General features: G+C 47.0%; 1 protein-coding gene across 2 annotated transcripts; it reads right to left on the bottom strand.

Moving 5' to 3' along the window:
• Window positions 1-139: 139 nt before the first annotated feature.
• MKS1 (MKS transition zone complex subunit 1) lies at window positions 140-12,754 on the bottom strand. 2 transcript variants are annotated; one of them, XM_035026752.1, is made up of 18 exons: window positions 12,659-12,754; window positions 12,147-12,256; window positions 10,871-10,941; window positions 10,078-10,233; window positions 8,758-8,855; window positions 8,454-8,582; window positions 8,080-8,184; window positions 7,096-7,204; window positions 6,505-6,561; window positions 4,945-4,987; window positions 4,621-4,686; window positions 3,130-3,200; window positions 2,731-2,800; window positions 2,523-2,630; window positions 1,734-1,867; window positions 1,125-1,207; window positions 942-1,039; window positions 140-848 (listed from the first exon to the last, which is right to left on the bottom strand). In XM_035026752.1, the coding sequence occupies exons 1-18, from the start codon at window positions 12,736-12,738 to the stop codon at window positions 757-759; spliced, it is 1,680 nt and encodes a 559-aa protein (XP_034882643.1). In that variant the 5' UTR covers window positions 12,739-12,754; the 3' UTR covers window positions 140-756. The 2 variants fall into 2 exon arrangements, with proteins under 2 accessions (XP_034882643.1, XP_034882644.1); XM_035026753.1 differs by lacking the exon at window positions 1,125-1,207.
• Window positions 12,755-26,306: the final 13,552 nt, after the last annotated feature.

Genomic DNA, 26,306 nt, shown 5'->3' with positions numbered 1-26,306 from the left:
CACACTGGCAATAACCCCTACGCCTCTCTTGCAGGCTGCCTCCAGACACTCTGGGGTGGGAAAGGGCAGAAAAGTGGAAGGTTCGGGAGAATACCCTGGCCATGCCAGCAACCTGAGCAGAAAAACAGCTGACACGTCAGGCAGGACAAAAAGTTTTTATGTACCAAAAATACAATAAAAGACACTACCTGGCTAGCAGAAAGGACTGGGCACTGCCTTCAGCCTTCATTTACTCATATCTCAAACACAACAAGCCCCAAGCGGCAGGACGAGGCTACCCTGGAAAGAGGAGGCTGAGGCTCCCAGGCCAGGCATTCAAGATCTCTCTCCTCTTCCTTTCTTAAGCCTCCATTTGTAGCGAAGGCTGTGAAGCAGGAGGCACCTGCAGCTCTCTGCTCTCAAGACAGTGAGACAAGCCAGAAAAGAGGCCGTGTTGAGGACAGAACTAACGGTGGGGTCACCCCACACTGGGCTAACCCTACAAGCCTGCCCTGTCATGAGAGCCACTCGCAGTAACGGAAACATGCAGAGGGGGACCGCAGGGTGTCCAGCTGTACTGCTACCCAGAGGGGGGAGGCCCTGCCGAAGACCAGGCAGAGGGGCTGGCCCGGACTTTCTCAGCTCTTCTGGTTCTCGGCAGGCCAGTGGGGTCACTGGAGAGAAAGATGAAGAGGCGGACAGCACCAGCCTCACACATCACCCATCTTGTCCTCTTGCACGGCGTGGGGTGGGGGGCGGGGCCAGGGCCGCCGTGAGCTAGGAAACCATGGTCCCGGAGGGGCTCACCAGGTCCTGGGGAAGGCTTTCTCGGGCCTCCTGCATGCGGCGCCGGGCGCGACGGAAGGCGTCTGCAAGGGGAGCAAATGCAGTGGTCAGCCACTGTGGTGTGGGGAGGAGTGGGGCTCATGCTGATAAGGGGCGGCCGGGGGAGGGAAACCTACCCAGCACATTGTGAACGGAACTCTGCTGGCTGAACCCTTCCAGACGGTCCAGCACGCTCTGCATCCTTTTCCGGAGGGAACTTGACTCCATGAAGGCCCTGCGCAGAAGCCCAGCACATGGCCACAGCTGCTGTTCGGCCCTCAGGGGTAAGGCTCCCGACGCCGAGGGCCGGGGTCACTCACCTGGACTGCTGCAGACAGTGCAAGCGGAAGGTGATGCAGCCCGTGGTCTCGGTGCGGAACCCAAAGCGGCTCAGACGCTCCCCCTGGGGCGTGCAGTTAAGACCGCGTCAGGCTTCTGTGGGTTCTAGACCCCAGGCACCATGCGGACCTCACCCCCATTCTTACTCCCATTCTCGGAGAACAGATCTGCTGGGGGAAATCTCATTCCAGCACCCAGACTCCATCACCTCAAGGCTAATGTGGGGCTCCCAACTGTAAATCAGGGGATGCCCCAACCCAGTTGAGAATAAGCAGTCTGACAAGTGGCCTGCCAATCCTCCCCGCCTTTGATGACTAAAGCCTCGGTGATAGGCTGGAAGGAGGGGCCGGTAACTCTGACGGGACCAGGGCAATCTCTAAGTATGCTCATTTCCCGAGATCTCCTAGGATAGCAGCGTAGATGTTTGTACCTGGCTCGAGATGTGGCCATGACCTCCAGCTGAAGCCACAGAAAGGAAGGGACTAAGTAATAATGAAGCAACTAAGGGGCCATAACCCTGACCCCACCTTCTCCAGAAGAGACAGGAACCTAAGCTCCCAGCATGAAGTCTGCCCAGAGACAAAAGGCACCTTGAAGGTTCCTGGTATCCGCACATAGGAGAGGTCCTCCAGTTCCAGAGAGCCGCCAATGAAAAACCTCCTCAGCTCAGCCTCCGTGCCAAGCTCCATGGGCCTCCACGTGGGGACTGTCAGGGTGTGCGAGCCTGTGACGAAAGAGGAGAGTGGGGCCTCAGCCAGAAAGGGCATGTGGTCTCTCACTAACTCCCAGCAATGACACAGGCCTAGCCACTACTGAAACACCTTGTCTGGGGACGACCTGACCTCTGCGGAGGGGATTCTGGAGGTCTAGGGCCCCTGTTTGGAAATCAGTCAGCTAGAAATTCACATCTCAGCTCTGCCAGTTATGACCCGTGTACCCAGGACAAGTTTCTTAACCCCTCTGAGCCCCATTCCCCTCACTAGCAAAATGGCAACAGTAACGCCTACGTCTCGGAGTGGCTGGTGGAATCAAATGAGAAGCACTTAGCACAATGCCCGGCACCCAACAGGAGACGGCAGCTCTTATTTCAAAACAAATGCTGATCCATTCAATCCACGATGCCAAGAGCCCACCCCGCCTGAGCTTCTCCCTCAAGGCCGCAAGTCGAAACAGGGGAGCTCGGAGTAGGAGTAGACGCCCAGGCTGCTCGGCTTCCGAGTCAGCTGCAACCTCACTCAGCTGTCTCTCATGGAGCAAGGGACCTGGCGAGTTAAGTGCTCCTAATTCCTAATGATCCCGAATGCTTTAGAAGCGTTAGTCTCATTCCTAGAGGGAGCTAGGGCACGGGGGCCACATGGAGGGCAGGGACGGGACGTCACCTGGGGCGGTGGGCAGCACCACAGCGCCGTAGCCTTCCACACGGTACCTCTGCCAGGAGTCCAGCGAGAGGACCTCACAGTAGAGCACAGGCCACTCCGGGACAGCATCTGGGAGAAGTGAGAGAAGCAGCCAGGTCACAGGAGGCCTTCCCCAAGAGAGGGCGCCACCAGAGGAGAGCCCGGGCCCAGGACCTGCTGAGCTACTCACCAGCAGATTCGTCTTCGTGGAGGAAGGAGGCCTCAAATGTGAATGGGTAGGAGAAGTAAGCCACCTTATCCTAAAAAAGAGAAGTGTTATTCCATACTCAGGGTCATGGGGTAGGCAAAGCCTCACTGCGAATCTGTTCTCCCTGCGGCCAACGACACCTTCACAAGGGAAAAAGAAAAACTATCCCCCCAGAGGGGAAATAAGAGACTAAGAGGGGGTGGGGCATCCACATACAAGCTGCTACCATCCTCAGAAAGACAGAGAGGGAAGCCCCGGACCAGGCAGCCCTGCAGAGTCCAGACAGAAGGGCCAGACTGAACTCTGAGTGCTCCCCAGGCTGGCGGCCCGATAATCTTCAGAGTCCCGCCCCCCTCCAGATAGCCCTCCTGTTTTCCCTACCATTCCCAGGGATTTGGTGGCACAGGTCTGTGTTATTCCTGAGAGCTGCTGGCATGCTGGGCTTGACCAATCTGAAAGCCAAAGACCATATATAGTAAGATGACCTGGAAGGAAGGCAAGTGGTTGAGAAAAAGACAAAGTTCCTTCATCCATTCATTCACTCACACACTCCCTCACTCACTTAGCATTTACTGAGTGTCTCCTATGTGCTACGACCGGTCACTGGGGATATGTTGGTGAGCAAACAGAAGAGATCCTCGTCTCTCAAGGAGCTAACATGCCAGCTGGTGGGGGAGACGGATAGCAAGCCAACAAGAGGCTATCAGGTAGTGACAGATGCTGTACTAAAAACAAAGCAGGCTCTTTTAGATCGGGTGGTGAGGGAGGACTTCTCAGAGGGCACACTTAGGCTGAGACCTGAACTCAGTCGTGCAAAGATATGACAGAACGGGTTTCAGACAAAGGAAATGATCCCCAAAAGGCCCTAAGGTGGAAATGAACTTGGCATGTTCGAAAACAGAAAGTATGACTGGAATGCTGGAAGGGAGAGAGAGAGGCAGGGGCCGGCCTGTCCGGCTTTGGAGTGGGATTTTACTGTAAGTGGGAGGGGGAAGCCTTTGGCGTTTAAAGCTCAAGAGAGATAGAACTAATTTACATTTCCAAAGGTTCCATTTGGCTGTGGTGTCTGTGGCAAATGAACTGTAACGGAAGCCAAGGGGTAAGTTAGAAAGTTAATTCACGGGCCTGGGCAGGAGATGGAGGTGGCTTGGTCTAGGGCGCTCGAAAGAGGAGCCTTCAGGACATCTTTGGAAGACAGAGCCGACAGGAACTGCTGATGGAATGACTGGCCATAGGGAGCTAGAGAAAGTGAGGAATCAAGGGTGTCTCCTCGGTTTTTGGCAGCAGCAACTAACTAAATGACATTGCCATGTCCCTTAGGGAAGACCATGAGGGCAGGTCTGACGCAGGAGGGAGGATCAATAGTCCTTTGGGTCATGTTAGGCAGGAATGACAACTGGATATGAGCCTAGAGTTCGGGGGAAAGGCCAAAGCTAGAGAGGAATCTAGAGGTCTGAGACATATACGTAGTATTCAAGCCATAGGATGGATGGGACCACCTAGAAAAACTATAGAGAGGGAGTAATAGGAGGCCCAGGCCCAGCCCTGGACACTCTAAAGCTTTGAGACCAACAGATAAGCCAACAGCCAAGGGGAATGATGAGCCACTAATAAGAGCAAAGAGAGGAGTGTGGAGCCAGAAGCCAAGAGGAGAGTTCCAGTGAGGAAACGTGAGCTGTGCCACGTGCTTCTGAGAGGTCATGTAGGGTGAATGCAGAGGTGTCACCACAGGACTTGACAACTTGAAAGTGATCTATGACCTTGAAAAGGACAGTCCCAATATCTTTGAAAAAAGTAGGGAAGCTGACTTTCTAGAATGCCTCTAGAAAGCTGTCAGAATGGGTATAAAGGAGACTTAGGAATACTACTTACTTGTGGTTGGCAATTCCACAAAGAAGTGGATGTAGAGATTGTCATACTCATAGCCTTGCGCTGAAACTAAGAAAACAAGAAACGACTTCAGCTTATTCTCCTGCCACCCTTAGCACCCAACCCCGTCCTGAAAGGCCTACATCCTCCGGGAGCAAGTCCCTTGAGTGCCAGGAACTCCCTGAGCTTCCAGGAAAGCCTCATGACTGTGTTTCCCAAGTAGGGCAGACAAACCAGAGCCTCCACCGGGGTGCAGCGGGTTACCTCGCAGCTCTGTCGCGGCACCTGCCCAAGCATCAAGGGATCTCTGTCTGGCAAGGCACTTACCTACCTCTCCATTTACAAAGAGCCGGAGGGCACCTGGGACAGTCTAAGGAAGAGAGAAATGGGCCAGGATCAGGAGTCAGGAGGTCTGGGGTAGTCAGCACTCGTCCTCCAGCGCGTCCACCAATCCCTGGAAGACCCAGCACCGGCAGCCAGATCTGCGCGCGAGGCCATTGCGCGTCCTCCGCAGCCCCGGCCCCCGCCCCGACCCCTCTCCACCGAGCTGTCTCCTTCATTTCTCAAGTTTGTAACAGCAAAAAAAGTACATAACTTAAAGGGTGAGGTGGGCAACGAAGCACGGAGAGTTTACAAGAAGAGCCAAGGGAAGCAAGCACAGCTGCCCTTTACCAACAGTGGGATGCTGGGGGCCCGTTCCCTTTAGGTGCCTGAGGTCAAGGAACTAGGGAGTTTCCTTTTTAATTACTTGTTTTCTCATCTAACTTTTTAACACTGCACATCTGCTGCTGATGCAATACAAAAATAATGAATTTTTTTTAAGGAGAGAGAGAGGGAAACCGCTGAGTAATCCTATGCTTGTCTCCTGATGGAGGAATGGAACTGCTGGAATAAGGGAAGACAAAGAACAGGACCACAGAATAACTGACAGAAATTATTTTGTTTTGTTTGTGTAAGAGCTAAACTATTTAACAAACAGAAATGATGCCCCTTCTCTCTCTATGGGGCACTTAGGAAAAATATCCACATGAAGAGTGAGGAAGACCTTGAGCATCTTTTTATTTTTTTAAATTAATTATAAAGTAATATGTGAATGCATTACCACTGATAAAAATTGAAAACAACTAAGTTTAGGGAATAAAGAGTAAACATCTCTGACCTATCCCTCTCACCATCCAATACCCATCTACCTTCCCAACCCTACCCCCACCCCCGAGAAAGCCATCCACAGCACATGTGTGCCCTTTTAGACCTTTTTCACTGACATTTTCTTTTTCGTTAACAGCTCTGTCAATATGCTATATTTAATTTTATTATTTTTTTTAGAGAGAGAGCATGCATGAGTGAGGGGGTGTAGGGGGGAGGCATAGAGGGAGAAGATCTCAAGCAGACTCCTTGCTGAGCATGGAGCCCAACACCAGGCTCAATCTCATGACCCTGAGATCACAACCTGAGCTGAAATCAAGAGTTGGAGGCTGGGTGCCTGGGTGGCTCAGTCGTTAAGCGTCTGCCTTCGGCTCAGGTCATGATCCCAGGGTCCTGGGATCGAGTCCCACATCGGACTTCCTGCTCAGTGGGAAGCCTGCTTCTCCCTCTCCCACTCCCCCTGCTTGTGTTCCTGCTCTCGCTGTCTCTCTCTCTGTCAAATAAATAAATAAAATCTTTAAAAAAAAAAAAAAAAAGAGTTGGAGGCTTCACCGACTCAGCCACCCAGGCACTCCTGCTATATTTTATAACACATAATAAGAACTATGCTCTATATGCTAGTCTCTGATTTCCTTCTGACATAAAGACTATGTCCTTTAAGAGAGGTGCTATTACTCAGCCATAGTCCGAATGCTCTGCCTAAAGCTGGCTCGCAGTGCTGCAGGAAGCCAAGCCACTCACCATCTCAAAGTCTGTGCCCACGAGGCTGCTGAGATACTCCTTGTGCCGGCCATAAAGCTGAGGAAACAAACCATATGCAAACTCAAGATGCAACCCCAGCCAGCCCAGGGTCAGTTCTAAATGGGAGGGAGAAAAGACGCTGTAATGGGAAATGCGACAGAGAGCTGGAGGCCGAAGCATCCAAGCCACCTACATTTTAAAGTAAAGCACAGAGGCTCTGGAGTCTGCTGGTCTGGGACCCAGTCCCGTCTCTTGCACTTACAAGCCCCATGACCTTGGGCAGACTTCTTAGCTTTTCAATCTCAGTTTCCTCATTTATAAAATGGTAATAACAAAAGTATTCACCTCAAAGTGATGAAATAAAGTACGTGACAGGCCTTACAGAGCATGGTAAATGCTCAAATAAATGGTCATTGTTATTATTATGTTACAGTATGATCAAAAGCTTCGGTCTGATATGTCAGCAATGCGTCCTGTATCAGGAGAGGGCCAGTAAGAAAGACCCTGCAACTGCGGACATCAACCTCGGACATGGTCTCAGCTCCCAGGCTCCCAGGCTCATCCCTGCACTCAGAAGGAAGCTGCTCTCACATCCTTGAACACGCGCTGCTCCCGCTCCTCCTCCTCCGGCCGCGCGAGGGAGGACACGCTGTCCACCGTATACTTCCACAGCTCCTGCTTCTCCCCCTCGGTCTCCATTCTGTAAGGTCAAAGCCACAAAAAAGACCAACTCTGATAAGAAGAGATGCGTCTCTCCAGACCTAGTCCAGGGATAAACCACCATTGGCCATACACCTCGCTCGAAGCAAACGAGGACGAAAGTGGCCAGAACGATGAGCAGGTGAGGGAAACAAAGTGGAAAAGCAGAAAGGGCATTAGAGTGGACATGGAGCATAGGTTTGGGGCCCATTTCTGCCTCAAAGTCATGGGGAAACCCTAAAGCACAACATTCCTGGCACCCAGTTCTCTCGCCTGAAAGACAGACAGGTAGGCTTAGGTCATTTCTAACTATAGTTCTCTCACTGTAAGACACAGAGGTAGGAACAGTCAGGCCAGGGGCGCCTGGGTGGCTCAGTCGTTAAGTGTCTGCCTTCGGCTCAGGTCATGGTCCCAGGGTCCTGGGATCGAGCCCCGCATCGGGCTCCCTGCTCCACGGGAAGCCTGCTTCTCCCTCTCCCACTCCCCCTGCTTGTGTTCCCTCTCTCGCTGTGTCTCTCTGTCAAATAAATAAATAAAATCTTAAAAAAAAAAAAAGGAACAGTCAGGCCAGAGGAAGAGATCTGCCTGAGCTCATCCGCCCTGTTCTGGCCGTACCCTACAGGCAGCAGCACAGAGAATTATTTTCACTTAACTACACCACTGAAGTTAGCCCTTTCAAATTGGTATAGCTGCCCACTTTCTGAGAACAGAGTCCGCAGGATCCTAAGGGTCTGTTATAAAACAGAATATGAACCACTGGCTGGGAATTTAGAAACCAAGGCAGATGAAGGACTTTCTCAGAATCTCCTCAACTCGGGGCAAGAAGTGAAGCCAAGGGAAGGAATACCATTCCCCCTCCCCCTTTCTTCCTCTCACCTGTAGGGTCCTTTGAGGCCGGTGAAGTCAGGTTTTACTGTGATCACACCATTGCTGTCCACTTTCAGAGTACAGAGGACATGTTCATACTTCTTATAGCCAAGCCTAGACACCAGGAAACCAACACCCAGGTTCAGGACCGCTGGTCCCGCTAACCAGAGAGAGGAAGAGGTAGTCAGCCCACGTCAGGGGAGAGGACAGAGGCTATAGTGAGAATTGTCATAGTCAAATACCTTTTTCTGAGGACGACTGAGAAGAAAAAGAAGAAATAGTCCCTCCCTCGTGCATTCCCCAGGGGGACTACAACAGGGTAGGTGATGGGTGACGAGAGAAGAGGAGGAGGATCTGAGCTGGGCGGTGAGGGCCTCACTCACTTCCCATAGGGCCCCAGGTCTGCCATGATGTACATTGTCTGAAGAGGGGTGTTGATGACATGGTTGTTCCTGACAAACTCTTCTGAGGGTTCCCAGGTGACAATTCGTGACTTGAGGATGCCACCTTCCCTGGAAGACACCACAGGAAGGTGGCACCCCCTGAAAAGCCCGAAGAAGGCACCTGGGGGAGCACACCCAGGGGAGGCCTCCTGCAGAACGGGAAGCTCGAGGTGGCAGACATACCCAGACACTGGCCTGGAAGGACTATGAAGGCCCCCCCAACCCCCTACTCATTTACACTCACATCCCTCGCCTGTCCTGCCGTCGCCGCCTGACATTGGCCATTCGTTCAACCAAGAATGATGGCACCTCCCGGGCTGCGGTGGTCATTTTCTGACAGTGCTAGGAAAAGAGAGCAGCCCTGTGTGACCCATCTGGTCAGGGCCCCGTGGGATCAGGTACTGAGGCAAGTCTTGCTTCTGAAACCCCATCTGGGACCTGAATCTAACAGGCCACAGCCACCTCACAGTTATACATGTCCGGGGAAGAAAGCAGGGGCACAAAGAAGCCAAAGAAGATTCCTACCATGCCTTGGTTTGTTCCAAGATTTTGGCAGCACCTTCTCCTTCAGAAATGAGTTTATTTGTGCTAACGTTACAATGAGTCTGCAGAAGCACCTGGTGGCGCAGTCGGTTGAGTGTCTGACCCTTGGTTTCGCCTCAGGTCATGATCTTGGGGTCCTGGGATCGTGCCCCTCGTTGGGCTCCACGCTCAGCGCTGAGTCTGCTGCAGATTTTTTTCTCTCCCTCTGCCCCTTCCCCACAATGCGTGCACTCACTCTCTCAAATAAATAAATAAATCTTTTTAAAAAAATAAGATGAGTCTGCAATCTCTGAGTACATACCAACAAAAAGTTGGGTGGGCGTGCCTGGTAGATGGTGATGTTACCAGGTACTTGGAAGATGCCAAATGGGATACAAAGTATCCTGTGAAAAGTCCTCCCATGGGTACTTCAGCACTAACTAATTTCATTTACTTTTCTAAAACAGAAAACCCGAATTTTATATGCTATCAACCCAGAGCTTTCCTAGCATAAGCATCAATCTTTCAAAAACACTCATTTAATACCTGCTCCTTGCAGAGCTACGAAGGTCACAGACAAAAATCAGAAAATGCAGGCTCTACTCTCAAGGAGTTTAAAATCTCCCTAGGAAAGAACAAGTCATACAGGGACTGAGGCAAATATAAGGATATGGGAGCACAGGCGAACCCATAGACTCAGAGTTGTGGTTGCACCCCCTGATGAGTTTTATCTAGATGGTTCGAGACTCCACCCAGCTGTCTCATCTCATGATGCATGGAGGAAGTCTTGTCCCGGTCTCTAGTCTGCCTGCCATGAGAGACACAGCCCACTCCCCCAGGCCCTCCAGCAGGTGGAAAAGCAGCACCAGCCATGCCACCTGAAGGCCACGCCCGCTCCACTCCAGCTGGGCCGCCAGCAGCACAAGGCAGTTCCTAGATAGGCTGTCTGTCTGAACAGGCTTCTGGTTTAACACACAGAACCCAGAGGCCAGAAAGCTAGGGGAGGGAAAGGAAGCTCTGAGGCTCCAGGAAAAAAAAATACCTCCTCCACATTGGTGTATCTGTCAGAGTCCGTGTAGGTAAAAATTCGTCGGTTCTTCCTGCCACCCGATTCCTCCAGCTTCAGGATCTCTTGACGGTACTGATGATCCAAAGGGCTCTGACAGGCTGCTTCATTTCGGTACAGATCTACTTCAAACTGAGGTCACAAGGACACAGAGATCTACTGAGAATATGTCAAACTTTTTTCTTGTAACTGTTTCATCAAATCAGTTCCATAGAGCTGATGCAATTTGGCATGTTTCCATAGCCAACTTCCACTTATCTGAACTGACTGAGGGCAGGGGATCCAAAGAATGTTAGAGCTAAAGGGAACCAGAGTGAGAGTCTAACCCAACTCTGCTGTTAGAGATGGCAGATTTCACCCAGAGGTGAAAAGTGTTTTACACAGGATCACAAAACTGGGTAGTGTCAGTCACTATGCTATACTGCCCTTTAAATACAACAGAGGGGTGGGGCACCTGCTCAGTTGGTCTTTGGCTCAGGTCATGATCTCAGGGACCTATGATCGAGCCCTGTGTTGGGCTTCCTGCTCTGCGGACAGTCTGCTTCTCCCTCTTCCTCTGCCCCTCCCCCCAGCTCATGCTCTCTCTCTCTCTCTCAAATAAATGGATAAAATTAAAAAAAAAAAAAAAAAAACAGGGGAAAGTATAAACTGCTGTAACTTTCTGGAAATCAGTTAGGCGATATGTACCAGGAATCCTTCCCTGCTACCAGCCAGGTGGAGGTAGAGCCAGTGGAGGTAAACTGGATGGAGAAGTGGCATATGGGCTCACCTGGCTAAAGAGCTTCTCCTGCCACCCAATCACGACCTCTTCCTCTTCCTCTTGCTCTGAGCGGTGTCCACCTCCAAAGACCACAGAGTGAGTCAAACTTTTGAGTCAAATTGGCACCACTTCTTGCTCTGTGATTGGTAATAACCCAAGTCCCTGCTCTAATATTTCCCACAAAATCAGCTGGAGTTTGGGGATTTATTAAGCACTCACTCTAAACAAAGCTTAGAGAGGCTGTGAATATATGTAGAAGCCAGGATTAGGACCCAAGAAGTCTTAATTACTACTCTAATTTGAATAAAAGGAAGTCATGGCTCCCAGGAATTAATCTAATTCAGTGCCAGGAGTCAAATTCAGGATATAGGCTAAATAGCTCTTCCTCAATCCCAACTGTCCACATTTGCTAGAAAAACACCCTGGCGTTCTTGTCTTTACTGTTCATGAAGCCATATGTCTAGAACCACAAGCACTGTAACCTTAGGAGACCAAGTACCAGAAGAGAAGAGGAAAGGCAAATGAATTATTAAAGAACCAAATCGAATACACTCTTGGCTGAGTATGCCTTTTTGAGACACGTGCTTCATAACCCACCAGCCCACACTCTCGCCAGGGAATATATCTGAACAGATAAAACAAATGCAGAGAGACTAGTGATTTAACACAAACACGCTGTCCTCTCTTTCTCATTCTTCTGGCTTCTGAGACAAGGAAACTGCGAAAGCACAGTTGATGTTAATATGTCCCTTTTTCAAGCAGACCCCAATTTTAAAATTGTTTTAAGTAGTGTGCATAAATATATATACATATTTAAAGTAACATATACTATATACATGTATATAGTATACACACACTATGTATATATGTATGTATAGTACATACATATATGTATAGTATACACGTACGTTAGGAGTTGGGAGCATATTTTCTCTTAGGAAAAAATGCCACAATCGGTATTTAGTTTGCCAGGCAGATTTTTAACATATCGAAAGTATAGTCTTTTGTTATTTTACAACATTTGACCACAGTTTGGATCAGTTCTTGATGGCAAGAATCATGTCTTGATCAATTTTCTTAACACAACATAATGGAGTAGTTAAAATTGCTTGGGATCAAATCCTTGCTTCAACATATACCAGCCATGTGACCCTGGGCAAGGAACCCAACCTCTCTATGCCTTTTCTCAGACTACAAATCTGGGTCTACTCTGTCTTAAAAGGCAACTACCGCCCCAGGCCCTTCCCCAGGTCCCCAAGAGGCCGCATCACCACCATACACCCACTGGCGGTTGGGTGAGGCCTAAAAGTGGCCAAGTCTATGAGGTCTTTCCCAGGCTGGGCAGCAGGCTGGTAATGGAGGAAGTTGCTGGATGTGATTCTTTGCAGGTGGACCCTGTCAGGAAAAGAAAAGCCCGGAATAGTCATTACAAGACACACAATCTGAAGATGAACACAGAGCAAAGATGCGGGAAACAAAAGGAAGAAGAGGGTGGGGCTACCAAGGTGTGTTGGGTGCACGTGCGCGCGGCCGGGGGTCTTAAGGGGAAGAGTGCGGGTAAGTGTATTGGGTACGGAGCTCTGAGGAATTTGAGACGGGCAGAGACTTGAAAAGGGCGTGGGTAGGTCTGGAAGCCGTGAGTGGAGAGGGTTGAGGGTAGTGAGGGAGACGCGGGGAGACCAGGAGGCAGAGATCAGGGTTGAAAGCGCAAGTGGGGACTCAGCAAACAAGAAGTGAGGTTCAGGCTCGAATTATCTGAGAGCATAAAAGCACAGGACTCTGGGACGATGCGACTACCGGAGGCGCAAGTTGCGCACGGGGTCCCGGGAGCGATACACAGCCTCCCCGGTGTCGGTGCTCCAGACCGTCTCCGCCATGACAGCTGCGACTCGCCGCGACAGCGCCGGAAAGCGCACCGCCCCCAGTTCCCCTGGCAACAGCGACGCGGCGTTCGGGAGGCGGCCGAGGTGCTGCGCGCGCAGCCTAGGGTTCCCGGCACTGCGCCGCCGCCGCGCGCCCGAAGCGGGCCCGGCCGTGGCAGGGCGCCTAAGCGCGGTCAGGTCGGGGTACTGCGGGGTCACCGCTTACAACGCGTGCGACAAAGCTCGCTCCCACGCAAGACCGGACTTGATGCACTCTACAAAAGAGGGAACCAAGGCAGCGCCATCGGCCCCTTTCATGTAGATCGATGGGGACAGGACCCAGGTGACCTGAGTCCTGGATTCGCCTTTTCTCACCACGCCGCACTGCCTTCCACTGAAAGCTCAGAACCCTTGCCCTGAAAATCGGTGGATGTGACTCACAGAATGCACCCATTCTTCCCGAAGGAGCCAGGGAAGGCGTTGGCGCTTACTCAGACATGAAAATATATTCTTGGAAGAAAACAAAAAAAGTGTCAGGAGTTATTAGTCCTTGTGTTGGTATTCACTGAGCCAGAGGAAGAAGAAACAAGGAAGCTAACAGTAAGGAAGGAAAATTTGTTATTATTGAATGTGTTATTATTGAAGGGTTTTTCCCCCTGTATGTGTCAGTTCCGGATTTTTAAGCCACCTTAAGATACTCTACTGGCCTCCTGAAAAGTCAACAAAGTGCTATTCAGAAGTCATGCTTCATTGGACTATCAAAGCAAGTCCCATCATTACCTGGAGTCTGGCTCCCTGGCACCTTGGGGTATGTCAGCAGTTACCAGCCTTTGACATTTGTCACTCCCTCAAGAGAGTAAGCAGTTGTCCTCTGAACTCAGTAATCTCATGCCAGTTTGATTATATGGCATTGGGAGTCCTGGGCAGCACGGCTGCTGTTGGGTAACACCAAGGACTCACCGTAATAAGAGCGCCATTCACGTGGGCGCTCTGTTTGCATTGTCCCTAATCCTCGAAGAAACCCCTTAAGTAGGCATTGTTATTGCCATTGAATGGATGAAGTCAAGGAAGGCCAGGGCTTAAAGAGTTTGCTAGGGTTGAACTCTCCTAAGGGGTGAAGGAGCTGGGATTCCAGCCCAGGTCCGTCTTTTGAAGCCTAAACACCTTCCGCTCTGCCTTGCAGCCTCTCACCTACCACTGAGCTCTTTATTCCATAAGAGCACGCAGTCTCCAACGTGAGAAATAATTATTTCAACAGATGGAACTATGGAGGCTTCAGAATACTAGCTCTTAAGAAATGGTTTAATTTTTCCTTTTCTTTTTTTTTGGTTGAAATTTTTATTTTTATTTTTATTTTTTTATTATTAACATATAATGTATTATTTGTTTCAGGGGTACAGGTCTGTGATTCATCACTCTTACACAATACACAACGCTCACCACAACACATATCCTCCCCAGTGTCCATCACCCAGCCACCCTCTAATTTTTCCTTTTAAAATTGTAAATAGACGACACTATGCCACATGAACAACAAACGACAAAGGTGGAGCATGCATCAAGAGTTTAATTTATAGCCAAATCAAACTTATAGCAATGTCAATCTGACATAATTATAAGAAAAATAGGTACTGTATCACATGGCATGGAAATATAAATTATTTAAGGAACCATAATTGAATTATTTTTATACTGATAAACTAGATTTTTATCTTTTCTCTTTGTTTACTGGTTATCTGTATATCAGGATTCTTAAAACGGGGATCCATGAGTGAGGTTCAAGGGATCTGTGAACTCTTTCCCTAGAATTTTGTGGGGTGCATTTTCTGGAACAAGTTCATGGCTTTTATCAGATTCTGAAGGAGTTCATATTATAATATGGAGAATGATGTGCTCCCCGCCACACTTATATACTAACATCTTATTAAGAGTCAAAAGTTTGGATTACACGGGTGCCTGGGTGGCTCAGTTGGTTAAGCAACTGCCTTCGGCTCAGGTCATGATCCTGGACTCCCGGGATCGAGTCCTGCGTCGGGCTCCCTGCTCAGCTGGGGGTCTGCTTCTCCCTCTGACCCTCTTCCCTCTCTTGCTATCTGTCTCTCATTCTCTCTCTCGCAAATAAATAAAAATCCTAAAAAAAAAAAAAAGTTTGGATTACACAGTATAAAGGCCAAAATCCCTTGAACCATCACCAGCAAACCTACCACCCTCATCCCCAACCAGGATGGTTCAGAGTTGACAACAGTGTTCTCCCTAAAATAACACCATCATTTGGAGAAATTGTTTCGTTTAGAAAGCACTTGTACAAGCCATCATGAAGGGTTAGTATTATCACCTCCATTTCACATATTTATAAACCAATACATTAATTAAATTTCTCACATGACTAGGAAGCATAGAGCCTGGACTTATATTTAAGATGTTCTGACTCAACTCTGTGAGCTTTCTTTTGAATTGTGCTGCTTCCTTAGATCTACTCCCCACCCAAGTCCTTCCCTAATTTTTTCATACCTAAAGCAGTGCAATGCGGAGCCACATCAGAATAGCCCATCACACTTCCTTTCCCTTCCCCAGTTGGTGCTTTATAGCTCACTTGGGCTGTCCTCACTATAAGACTTCAGGAAAGCATAAGAAAAGGAACATCACTATAGTTCTTCAAAAACTTTTCTGGGTCCCGCAGTGTCCATGCTTTGTGCCTAATAAATATCCCTTGAACTCACCGTGGTTCCAGGAAGAAATCCTCCTGAATGAAACAGTCTTATGAGGAATAATAGGATTGACTTCTGCTTTACTCTCTCTCTCCCCAACTTTGAGGATGGAGGAAGGGGCCATGAGGTATAAACATTCCAATTATAAATCAGAGATTGTCCGATTAGATTAAAAAATCCAATATATGTTGCCTACAAGGAACCCACTTTAAATATAAAGATAGTTTAAAAGTTGAAGGATTGGGGGTGCTCCAGGTGGCTCAGTTGGTTAAGCATCTGCCTTCAGCTCAGGTCATGATCCCAGAGTCCTGGGATCGAGTCCCATGTTGGACTCCTTGCTCAGCAAGGAGCCTGCTTCTCCCTCTGCCTGCTGCTTCCCCTGCTTGTGCTCTCTCTCTCTCTGACAAATAAGTTAATAAATAATCTTTTAAAAAACAAAAAACAAAAAACAAGGGGCACCTGGGTGGCTCAGTCGTTAAGCGTCTGCCTTCGGCTCAGGTCATGATCTCAGGGTCCTGGGATGGAGCCCCACTTCGGACTCCCCGCTCAGCAGGAAGCCTGCTTCTCCCTCTCCCACTCCCCCTGCTTGTGTTCCCTCTGTCGCTCTCTCTGTGTCAAATAAATAAATAAAATCTTAAAAAATAAAACCAAAAAAAACAAAAGCAGAAATGTATCTGGAAAAGTCCAAGTATTTGGTATTTAACATCTAAATAATTTTTCAAGAAAGAAGTTATAATGGAAATAAGGAAATATCTTGAACTGAATGAAAAGGAAAATACAATGTATCAAAATGTTGGGTATGCTTAGAAGGAAATTTATAGGATAAAATGCTTCTGTAGGGTGCCTGGGTGGCTCAGTTGGTTAAGTGACTCCCTTCAGTTCAGGTCATGATCCCAGGGTCCTGGGATGGAAATCCCATATGGGCGGGCTCCCCCTGCTCTGCAGGGAGCCTGCTTCTCCCTCTCCCTCTGCCTGCCACTCCCCCTGTTTGTGCTCACAAATCAGTAATCTAAATTTCAATTTTAATAAACTAGGAAGAAAATTAAAACCAAAGTAAGAAGCAGGGAAAGAACAATAAATATAAGAGCAGAAATCAATTAAATAGAAAACATAAAGACAAAATTTTTTGTTTAAAGCCACTTCTGGAATGGTAGAGGAAGAATCTCAAAAACTGACTTCTTCACAAAAGCCGTGAGAACACTGGCAACACTTATCAACATCAACTTTTTCAGAAATCTAGAAATTAACCAAAGGCATGCAATAATCCAAGGAGCATTTATTCAAGCAAAACAGCCAAATTTCAGTAGGAACAGTGAGATGTGTGGCTTTAATTGTCCTATTTCCTCTTTCCTCTCCCCAGCTCAAGCTTACTGTGAATAGCCTTTTCTCCTGGGCGGGAATGTCAAAAGCAATGACATGGCTTTTGTTTAATATTCCAGTTGCTTAATAGTGCAGCCACTTGAGGTGACGATAATAACTGAAACAACCAAGAAACTAACCGAAAACTTGAAAGGAAAAACTGGGGACTGATGTGCCCATGGGAGTTTTCAAAAGCTCTGATATTATCTTGGAAATCTAGAAGGCCACACACACGTGCAGGGTGGTGTGTATATCCAGGGAAGACATGAGATGCCTGAATCTATTATATCTATATCTATATCTTTATCTATATCTATATATGAGAGATAGCTTATATATGTATAATGTTTGTATGAAAAGAATTTTTATATAAATATGTTCAAAGAACTAAAGGAAACTATGTCTGAAGAACGAAAGGCATGTAATGAAAATGATGTCTCACCAAATAGAGAATATCAGTAAAGAAATATAACTTATTTTTTTAAAAGAAACAATATAAATTCTGGAGTTGGAGAGAACAATAAACGAAATGAAAAATTCACTAGAGAGCCTCAGTAGCACATTAGCACTGGCAGAAGAATGAATCAGCAAACTTGAAGATGGGCCAATTAGTTAATCCCATACCCAGACCTTGGTTTCTAACTACCATACCATTCTCCATTACAAAGCTATCAGGGCTCATTGGAGAAATGATTGATTCCCTGAAAGAAGCAGAATGGAACCTCTTAGGCACCTCTGGGCTGGGGAGTACCCATCAGCCAAGAGCAATCCTGAGATAGGTGCGTGTATGGGCTGTTGACAGTTAACATGCTCAGCAGCTGGTCAGGGGGAGCTGGGCAGGGCACCAACATCTGTTACAAGTACGTTTGAGGGAGGTGATCCTAGGAAACACTGGCATGGGAGTGGGGCTAAACCCAGGCCAACTTACTCAGGGCATTCCTTACCCTAGCCTCTTCCAGGCAGTGTACCAACATGTGGAATAGGTGGGACCACGTGGGTATTTGTACACTGACATTACCAGAGTTGGTAGGAGAGTAAAATAGGTCAGCAGTATCCAGAAGCTCAGCATCTGAAACAGTTCATTCATATGCCCTAGTCAGATCTCAAATGACTTTTCCCAAGAAATACACTCCATTTCTGATAATTAACTGCTTTTATCTTGGGCAGCCACAATTTCCCTACAGTGTGTCCCAACAGGTTAGCCCAGGTCTTCAGTGACATGTCAACACTTGGAGAAATAGGAGTGTTCTAAATAGTAGGACTCTGATGACATTGGCTTCTACGCTCCCCGCCCCCCGCCCCACCACCAAGAAGTTTCAATTTTTAGAAATACAGGGACTTTAAAATTCACCTTCCATGCTCCTCTCTTTCTTGGTATCCTCCTGGAAATACAAAGAAATTAATATCGTCAATAAATTCTAATAAGTGGCAGAACTTTCTGCCAACTGCGGGATTCTTTCAAGTTTAATTTTATTAAAGTGCACTGACTTTTCCCCAAATCAGCAATGATTTTTTGAAAGTCTATATTCATATCTACACAATAATTTTGAGTTGTTTTTGGCTATTCTCTCAAAAAAATCATTTGGCCACAGCTGCTGGGGTTGAAATTAGGTGGTGATGCAACTTGCTTTGAGTAAGGATTCTCAGCAACACTGTCCGAGCCCCTAAGATATGGTAGTTATGGGTTTGCTTCACAATTTATCAATTAATTCACTTCATTCATTCATTTAACAAATATTTATTGAGGATCTTCTATGTGTGGGGCACTGTGTTAGTCCCCAGGGACATACAATCTCTGACCTCATGGAATTATTATGGTCCAGGTAGAGAGATGGAGAGTAAACAAAAAAGTAAAACATGTACAATATATAGTGGTCAGTTCCATGAGGGGAAAAAAAGCAAGGAAGGATGATAAGAATTATGGGATAAGAGTTTGAAATATTTTTTAAGGGAAACCAGGAAAACACTCACTGAACTGTGATATTTAAGTAAATACCTGAAGATGGTAATGGCGCAAGCCATGTGGATATCTGGAGAATGAGCATTCCAGGCAGAGGAAGCAATGCATAGCTGGGTGGTGGAGCATGGGTATACATTGTATTTATTCTCAACTGTATCATGTGAGTAATCACAATAGTAGACGTTGTTAAATTAGATCTGGCTTCAAGTTTCCACTCAGCAAATCTGATGAGAAATCCAGTGTCAGTTGGTACTGACAGCCCTTCCCATTCCCTGGACTCAGAGTAATGTCCCTATGCCTTCGAAAGACATCTACTCCATCATGGTCATTACTGGGATGGTCATGGCCTGCACTCTCACAGGAGCGAGCTGCTTTGTGCTCGTCATGTCCATCTTCCTCATAACTAACTGGATCCCCCAGGACCGCAGCCTTAGGGATTGGTCCCAGGTATCCATGTGCCAACAGTCAGAGGTCCTGCCCCATCTAGGAAAGCTGAATGGGAGCTAAAGTTCCCTACAGTGTGTCCCAACAGGTTAGCCCAGGTCTTCAGTGACATGTCAACACTTGGAGAAATAGGAGTGTTCTTGGTTTCTTGGTCCTACATCTCCCAGGTGACTAACAATCCCTCCAGCCCTTCAAGCTTCAGGAATCCAAGCCATCTCCTCTCTACTTTCCCTCCTCCCCTGAGGACCTCAATGGAGTTCCCTAACCTTTGTGAGTTGGTTTGTCAGTTGTGGTGGTGGTGGTGGTGGCATGTGATCCAATTCAGGCCAGTAAGATGTAAAAAAGTCTTGCCAACATTTCTGGGAAAGCTATTCTTTTTCTTCTGTGAGATTCTCTGCCATTCTCTGAGTGTGGTTGCGTGCCATCTTGCCTCCAAAGGAAGGATAGAGTAGAAGTTGGAGAAGGCAAAGCCAGGAGAACTGCAGGGTAAAGGAAGCCAGAACAATTGAGTTAAGTCAACCCTGAAGTCTGCCTTATCTCTAGACTTCTGGTTAGAATTTTTTCTTTTTTTATATATATTTCAGATTATCAAAAATATGTTGGTTGCACAACAATGTGAATACATGCAATACTGAACTGTGCACTTGAAATGATTAAAATGGTAAATTTTATGTTGAGTGTATTTTATCACAATGAAAAAAGTTACAATAGAAATACGGAACTAATAATATAACAACTACTTGTGTATCTAGCATCCAACTTGAAAATTTCCCTATTAATTAGGCCAACTTGAGTTGGATTTTTGGTGACTTGGATGCAGCAAATGCATGCTAAGTAATGCAGAATTTGGTGGCAATAAGTAGGAATGTTGCAATGAACAGATCTTAAACTTGATGGAATTGGCTGATCTGAAAAAATAGGGCTTGATCATGGGCTGGAAAGTTAGCAATCCTTTTTAGGTGATTGTGATATACTTGGTTTAATTGCCTCTTGAGATTTAATGGGCAAAAAAAAAAAGTCATCTAGGGATCTCGTTCAAATGAAGATTCCAATTCAGTAGGTCTAGGGTGGGGACCGAGAGTCTCCATTTCTAACAGGCTCCCAGGTGATGCCAGTGTTGCTGATCCATGGACCATGCTTTGAATAGCAAGGAGTTAAACCAATGTACCCTTGAAGAGGGACTATATACCATGTAGGCTCAGCAGGGAGCCTGCTTCTCCCTGTCCCTCTGCTGCTTCCCCTGATTGTTCTCTCTCTCTCTCTGTCAAATAAATACATAAAATCTTTAAAAATAAATAAATAAATAAAATTTAAAAAATTGTTTTAAAGAAAAGAAAAAAAAGAAGCACCCAGCAAAGAAGCAATGAGCTCCCCAACCCAGGGGTTTTAAGCAGGGACTTGGTGGCCATCTGTCAAGGATGAGGAAGAGTGGTGTTTTTCCAGCTTTGATGTAAATAGGTACACCCTGGTGATCTTGTGAAAAATGCAGATCCTGAATTGGCAAGTCTGGGATAGGGCTTGGGATTCTGTATTTCTAAACAGCTCCCAGAAGATTACAATGCTGCTGATCCTTGGACCGCACTTTGAGTATACAGGATGCAGTGGGAAATCCTACAATAGGTAGAAAGTTCAACTAGGTTATTAGTTTCCAAACCTGCCTGCATGTCAGACTTACCCAGGAGATTCATTAGAAATAAGGCTTCTTTAGCTCCAATGACAGAGATTCAAATTCTGTAGATCAGGAGCAAGGCCTGGACATGTGTATTTTTAACAAGCTTCCCACTAATTCAGACAGTGGTTGGGAACCACTGAACCAGAAGCTTCCTAAATGTATTTCAAACTCTAAGCTTCCTTTTCTCAAGAATCTGACAAATATCAATCAGGATGGGACAAAGCCAGGTTGACAGTGATTCTCCCACTGTATTTACATATTAAACAGCACAAGGTCAAAACATTTCCCTGTTCTAGGAGTCTACATTTACACTCACTCCCTTTCCTAGGAATTTGGCATTTTCCATCCTTTTGCAAAATTACTTCCGCTATGCTCTCAAAATAGCTACATTATTGATTTCTTGAGCTCCATCAACCCATGGTGCCACGACATAATTATGTTAAAAAAAGGAACCTCCACCACTGGTTTCTTGGAGAATTTTTCCAAAGACAAAAATAGCAAGGAAATCTAGGCCCTGTGTGACACATTGAAAATATCCCATAAACATGAATAATCCAAAGGGGCTTGTTAGAGCCATGATCTCTTGCTCCAGATGCAGCTGCGAGCCAAGAGTTGCAGAGCCCTAATCTGAGGCTATAGATTTTTATTTTGTAGATTTAACAAATTCCAAGAGGACAGAATCACAGACAGTGATTCCTGTTTTTCTTACCTGCTCATCATCAGTATCCTCTCTTGTGACAGAGTCACATACGGAAGGATTCATGGAGATGGCAAAGACCTGGTCCTAGGCTGGACATTCGCCGCATGGCAGGGGATCAGAGAAGGGCCAGTGAATTGGTAGGATGCAAAATCCATGGGCTACAGGGGATAGCCTGGAAAGACGCAAGCATTAGGGAAGGCCTGTAAGATTGGCCCTCGCAGGTGCCTTGGCAGGTGGGCACAGGCCTGGAGGAAGAAAATAGGCATGCAGGGGGCCGTTTCTGGGTGATCTGCCCACAGTCTCATCAGTCAGGGTTATGTGTCTCTCCAGTGTCCCCCCCCAACACACAGGGTGTTCTCACTGTGGGCCCCTCTGTCTGACACTTTCCTTCTACTCCTCTACTTCCCTACTTGAGCCCACTTCCCTTCATACCTCCCTCCAACGTCACCATGCTCAGGGTAGCCTCCTTCATCCTCGTCTATGCCACATGCCTTTAGAGCATATGTTCCCTTATTTTCTGCCATATCTCACAGTTGTAGTTACACGAGTAAAAGTGTGATTTAAAAAAAAAATTACTCCCAACTCTAAGTTCCATGAAGGCAGAAACCATGTTGATTTTGAGTCCCAAGGCATCCCCAGAACTTAAGAGCCCAGCACAGGGTAGGCACTTGTTCAATAAATGAACAATTATCTTTTTATAAGTCTTTCTGCTCCACTAACCGATGAGCTTCCTAAGAGGAACAACCCAGATTTAATTTATCTTTGTATCCTCAGGTAACCCAAACAATTGCTCAATGCATACTTATTTGGATTATACTGAACAGAATTAAATGATCAGGAGTAGCAGTGCCCCAGCGAGTGGGCTAGAGTTCAGAGGGGGAAATTCCAGGGTTTGGACAGGAGAGGTTAACAGGCCATCAGCTCAGGGGCTGTTAGCACTGCAGGCTGGTTTTAAGACGTGAGGCTAGGAAACCCTGCGAGGCTGCTTTCTGGGGGATAGGTGTCACCACCACCAGACCCACGGGGACTTCTGAGAGGGGGACTTCTGAGAGACCCTAGCCTGGGTCGCTGGGTTCAAGAGCAGAAATCCTGTCTGCGCCAGGTGCTGTCCCTAGGCTGTGAACATCCGAAGCTCCCCAAACGGGAAAACCAAGAGCTGGCTCCTCGGGGGACAGGGTGGTCCTCATGATTCCCATCACCTCTCTCTTTCTCATCAGACAGCAAGCAGGTCACAGAGGGGTCCCACAGTCACCAAGACAGACAGGAAGTCCAACAGCAGAAGCCAAACAATTTTTTTTTTTTTTTTGCCATTTCCTTCTTTCACATCGGTGACATGCAACCCGGCATTGAGGACATGGGATTTAGTTTCAGCTTCGGACCCTGCTTGGGACTATAACTGGAGATTCCGAAAACGCCGAGGGAGCACGGAATGTGATGCCTCAAGAACAAGCTCACACTGCCATGGCTGCTCACCCCTATGGGCTCAGAGCGCCTCTTGACAACCATCTCTCACATGTGAATCGTGCTTCATGTGTCTGCACATGTGATCGCAGGTGGCCCTGGCAGCACCCCATGATACAGGCTGGTGCTATCACTCCCTTATGCTAGCGGAGGAAACCAAGGCTCAGAGACCAAGTGACCAAGTGACAGCTACTGAGCAGGGTTGTTAGGACCCAGTGAGACCTTCTAACTCACTCCAAGCTCACTCTCTGTGACTCCAAGCTGGCTGGATGCTTCTCCAGGGGAGCAGGCATGGCCCAGAGAACAGAGAGCACAGACGAATGTGTCTCTTTTAGCTGGATGTTAAGTAAATTTAATATTTTTATATAAAAAAAAACACAGATAACTTCTGGAGTAGGACACGAAAGCACAACTCTTTAAAGTGAAAATGCAAGACATCAAACATCTAGCTAATAATAATGTAACGATGTTGGTTGATTAATTGTGACAAATGTACCACAGAGACATGTTAATCATACTGGAAACTGGGTGTGGATATGTGGAACTTTGTACTGTCTTTGCAGTAATACCGGAAATCCAAAAGTGTTCTGAAATAAAAGTTCTAGTAAAAATGTGAGATATTAAAGGAATTGTAGGATCTCAGGTTCCGCCAGGGGTACCTGCTCCTGGTCCTATTTTGTTAGAGGTACACAGAGGTGATGTTTGAAAAGCATCGCCCCATGCCCAATTGTTTGCAGAGTAGAAGGACATTCTACAGCATCCTAAAGAGTCCGGATTTCTTAAGAGAGGAACAAAAAGGCAGAACAGTAAGGATTCTCTCACTGCCCTCCCCAGGCCTCTGTCCCTTCTTAGCACAGTGAGAAGAATGACAGGCAAATAACCACTGAGCCCACCGCAGGTTCCCACCAGAGTGGAAGGGATTCTATTATAGAGTTGGCTTAGGCACCTCACCCTATTCTAGCCTCTACAACACGTTATCCTTGCACACCCCCAAATCATCCGGGTGGAGCCCCAGCAAGAAGTAGTGAGAACTCATCCCCTTACAGTAAATGTGAGAAGTACATGCCTTGGACCCAGCAGGCACCACCTGCGAGTGGTGGGCTAGTCAGCAGGGGAGCTGGGTGCCTTTTCAAGGATGTCCATTCAGGACTCCAGCCTCCATCCATCACAGAGACCTATGGATGCAACTTTACAAGACTAGGGGCACATGGGTCCTGCTGCTTCTTTTTTTTTTTTTTAAGATTTTATTTATTTATTTGAGAGAATGAAATAGAGAGAGAGAGCATGAGAGGGGGGAGGGTCAGAGGGAGAAGCAGACTCCCTGCTGAGCAAGGAGCCCGATGCGGGACTCGATCCTGGGACTCCAGGATCATGACCTGAGCCGAAGGCAGTCGCTTAACCAACTGAGCCACCCAGGCGCCCGGGTCCTGCTGCTTCTGAAAGATTCTTCAGCCATCTGGGAAATAGGCATTGAAGTTCCACTTTAAGGTTGTGAAAGGAATTCAAGCTGCTGTTTTCCCCCAACTATAAAAGGACCAAGACTCAGAAGTTCCTTATGATCACTTGGCTCTATTTCTGTGCATCCTAGGATGGGCAGTGGGGCTCTAAGTTGGGGGAAATGAAGGGGAGAAGAGAAAAATCCAGAAATGATTTCCTCTAGCTACACCTTAAAGAGTCACAGTATTTTAATCAGGCCAGGAAATGGTTTCCAGAAACAGCTTTAGAACTAAGAGTCAAGAACTTGAACTTGAATGACTAACTTAAGCCAAGGGTTACCCCATGTCATCATCTTTATAATCAAAACAAATATTATTGATTGCCCAATATAATTTAGCTCTTAAGATATTGATAATCTAATTCTGGCAACAGAAAAATACATAAAGAGATAGTAACTAGGAAAAGCGAAGGGGAGAGAAAGAACCAATGGGCAGTGCTCTCAGGAGCTTGGCAGATAAGGAAGACTTCATAGAGAAGATAGGGCTTGAGCTAAACATGGGGTTTGGACAAGAAGAGAGAGAACAAGTGAGGCATGGAGGATGGCAGAAGGAAAGGCATAGGAACAGGAATGTGCATAGCCTGTTGGAGAAAAGGAGTAGGTGAGTTTGGCTGGAATGGAGATCTTGGGTAAAGGGTTGATATGTGATGGGCTAGGAGAGATAGGAGGAGAGGCAGGGTAGAAACTTTGTTAAAACTTGAGACTTTGTCCTTTGGGTAGTGGGAGTTCTGCGGTGAAATCTCCAGCGTAGAGGAGGGCTGGGGTGGAGAGAAGTGGTGGCAGGGCGACCAGTGAGAAGGTGTGACACTGCAGCAAAGCTGAGGTCATGCAGAGCAGAACCGGAATGTGAGGAAGGCAAAGAAATGACAGATGCAAGAGATTTACAAAGGACAAATGGGTAGGAGTTGATGACTGAGATGTGAGACAGAAGGAAGAAAGAGAGAAAGAAAAGGAGGAGGAGAAGAATAAAAGCATCCAGGAGGATTCTCTGGTTTCCAGCTGGGGTGACTGAGAGAATGATCACATTCCCAACAGAATTTTTCTTCCCAATTTTCTTTCTCAACAAGATTCTTCTCATTCTTTTATTTCAGTTGTCCCTCAGAACTAAAGAAAACCCCGTCCCAGCTGGTCCTGAAAGTGAATAACATGGGATTCTGGTGCCGTTTGTGCAAAGAGAACCTGAGGATATGTGACTTGTACAGGATTGTACAAGGGGGCAGAAGCAGATGGGTACTAGGACCTACTGGATCTGATGACAGAATCTTAAACTTTAGAGCCTAAGGGAAGCACCATGGTTATTTAGTGGATCCACTTCTCTTTTCAGATAAGGAAACTGAGGCCTGCAAATGAAGAGTGACTTCTCCAGGGTCACACAGCCAGTGAGAAGCAAGCTAAGACTAGAAGCTGGCTGGCTGAGTCTTACTCCAGCGCTCCCTGCTTTCTTGCTTGTTGCTTAGTGTTTCGTGTGCTTGCTTGAGCCCCAGGGGGCGTTTATTGGAGTAATATTTTCTCTGTGGATTTACCATAAAACATACCTCATCAGACTCCTCACATAATAACGATAATAATTTAAGGTTGCTTTCATTGAAAATCCTGAGTTTATTTGTGATGTGTATGATAGTTAGCTTATCTCCCCATCTCTACCCCGACAATGTCTGGATTTATTTGGGGTCAAATTGTCTTGGCTGAACAGATCTGTTGCCTTTTTCATTTGAAACAAACTTACCAAATTTCATCATTTGTAAGCTTAGAAGAGAGAGGATTGAGAGTAAGAAAAGAAAAAA

The sequence above is a fragment of the Mirounga leonina genome, unplaced genomic scaffold (genome assembly GCF_011800145.1).
Source record: "Mirounga leonina isolate KUSES-001 unplaced genomic scaffold, KU_Mleo_1.0 Mir_200, whole genome shotgun sequence".
In the NCBI taxonomy this organism is placed as follows: Eukaryota; Metazoa; Chordata; class Mammalia; order Carnivora; family Phocidae; genus Mirounga; species Mirounga leonina.
This window is presented reverse-complemented; position numbering and strand designations above follow the sequence as displayed.

Bases quoted from the DNA above. Each gene is read 5' to 3' on its own strand.
- MKS1 (XM_035026753.1), bottom strand. From the start codon at position 12,738: ATGGCGGAGACGGTCTGGAGCACCGACACCGGGGAGGCTGTGTATCGC. The intron at 12,257-12,658 runs GTAGTCGCATCG...TTTTCCTGACAG, and splicing joins GTGCGCAACTTGCGCCTCCG to GGTCCACCTGCAAAGAATCA. The intron at 8,185-8,453 runs GTGAGTGAGGCC...CCTGGTGTCTAG, and splicing joins GACCTGGGGCCCTATGGGAA to GCTTGGCTATAAGAAGTATG.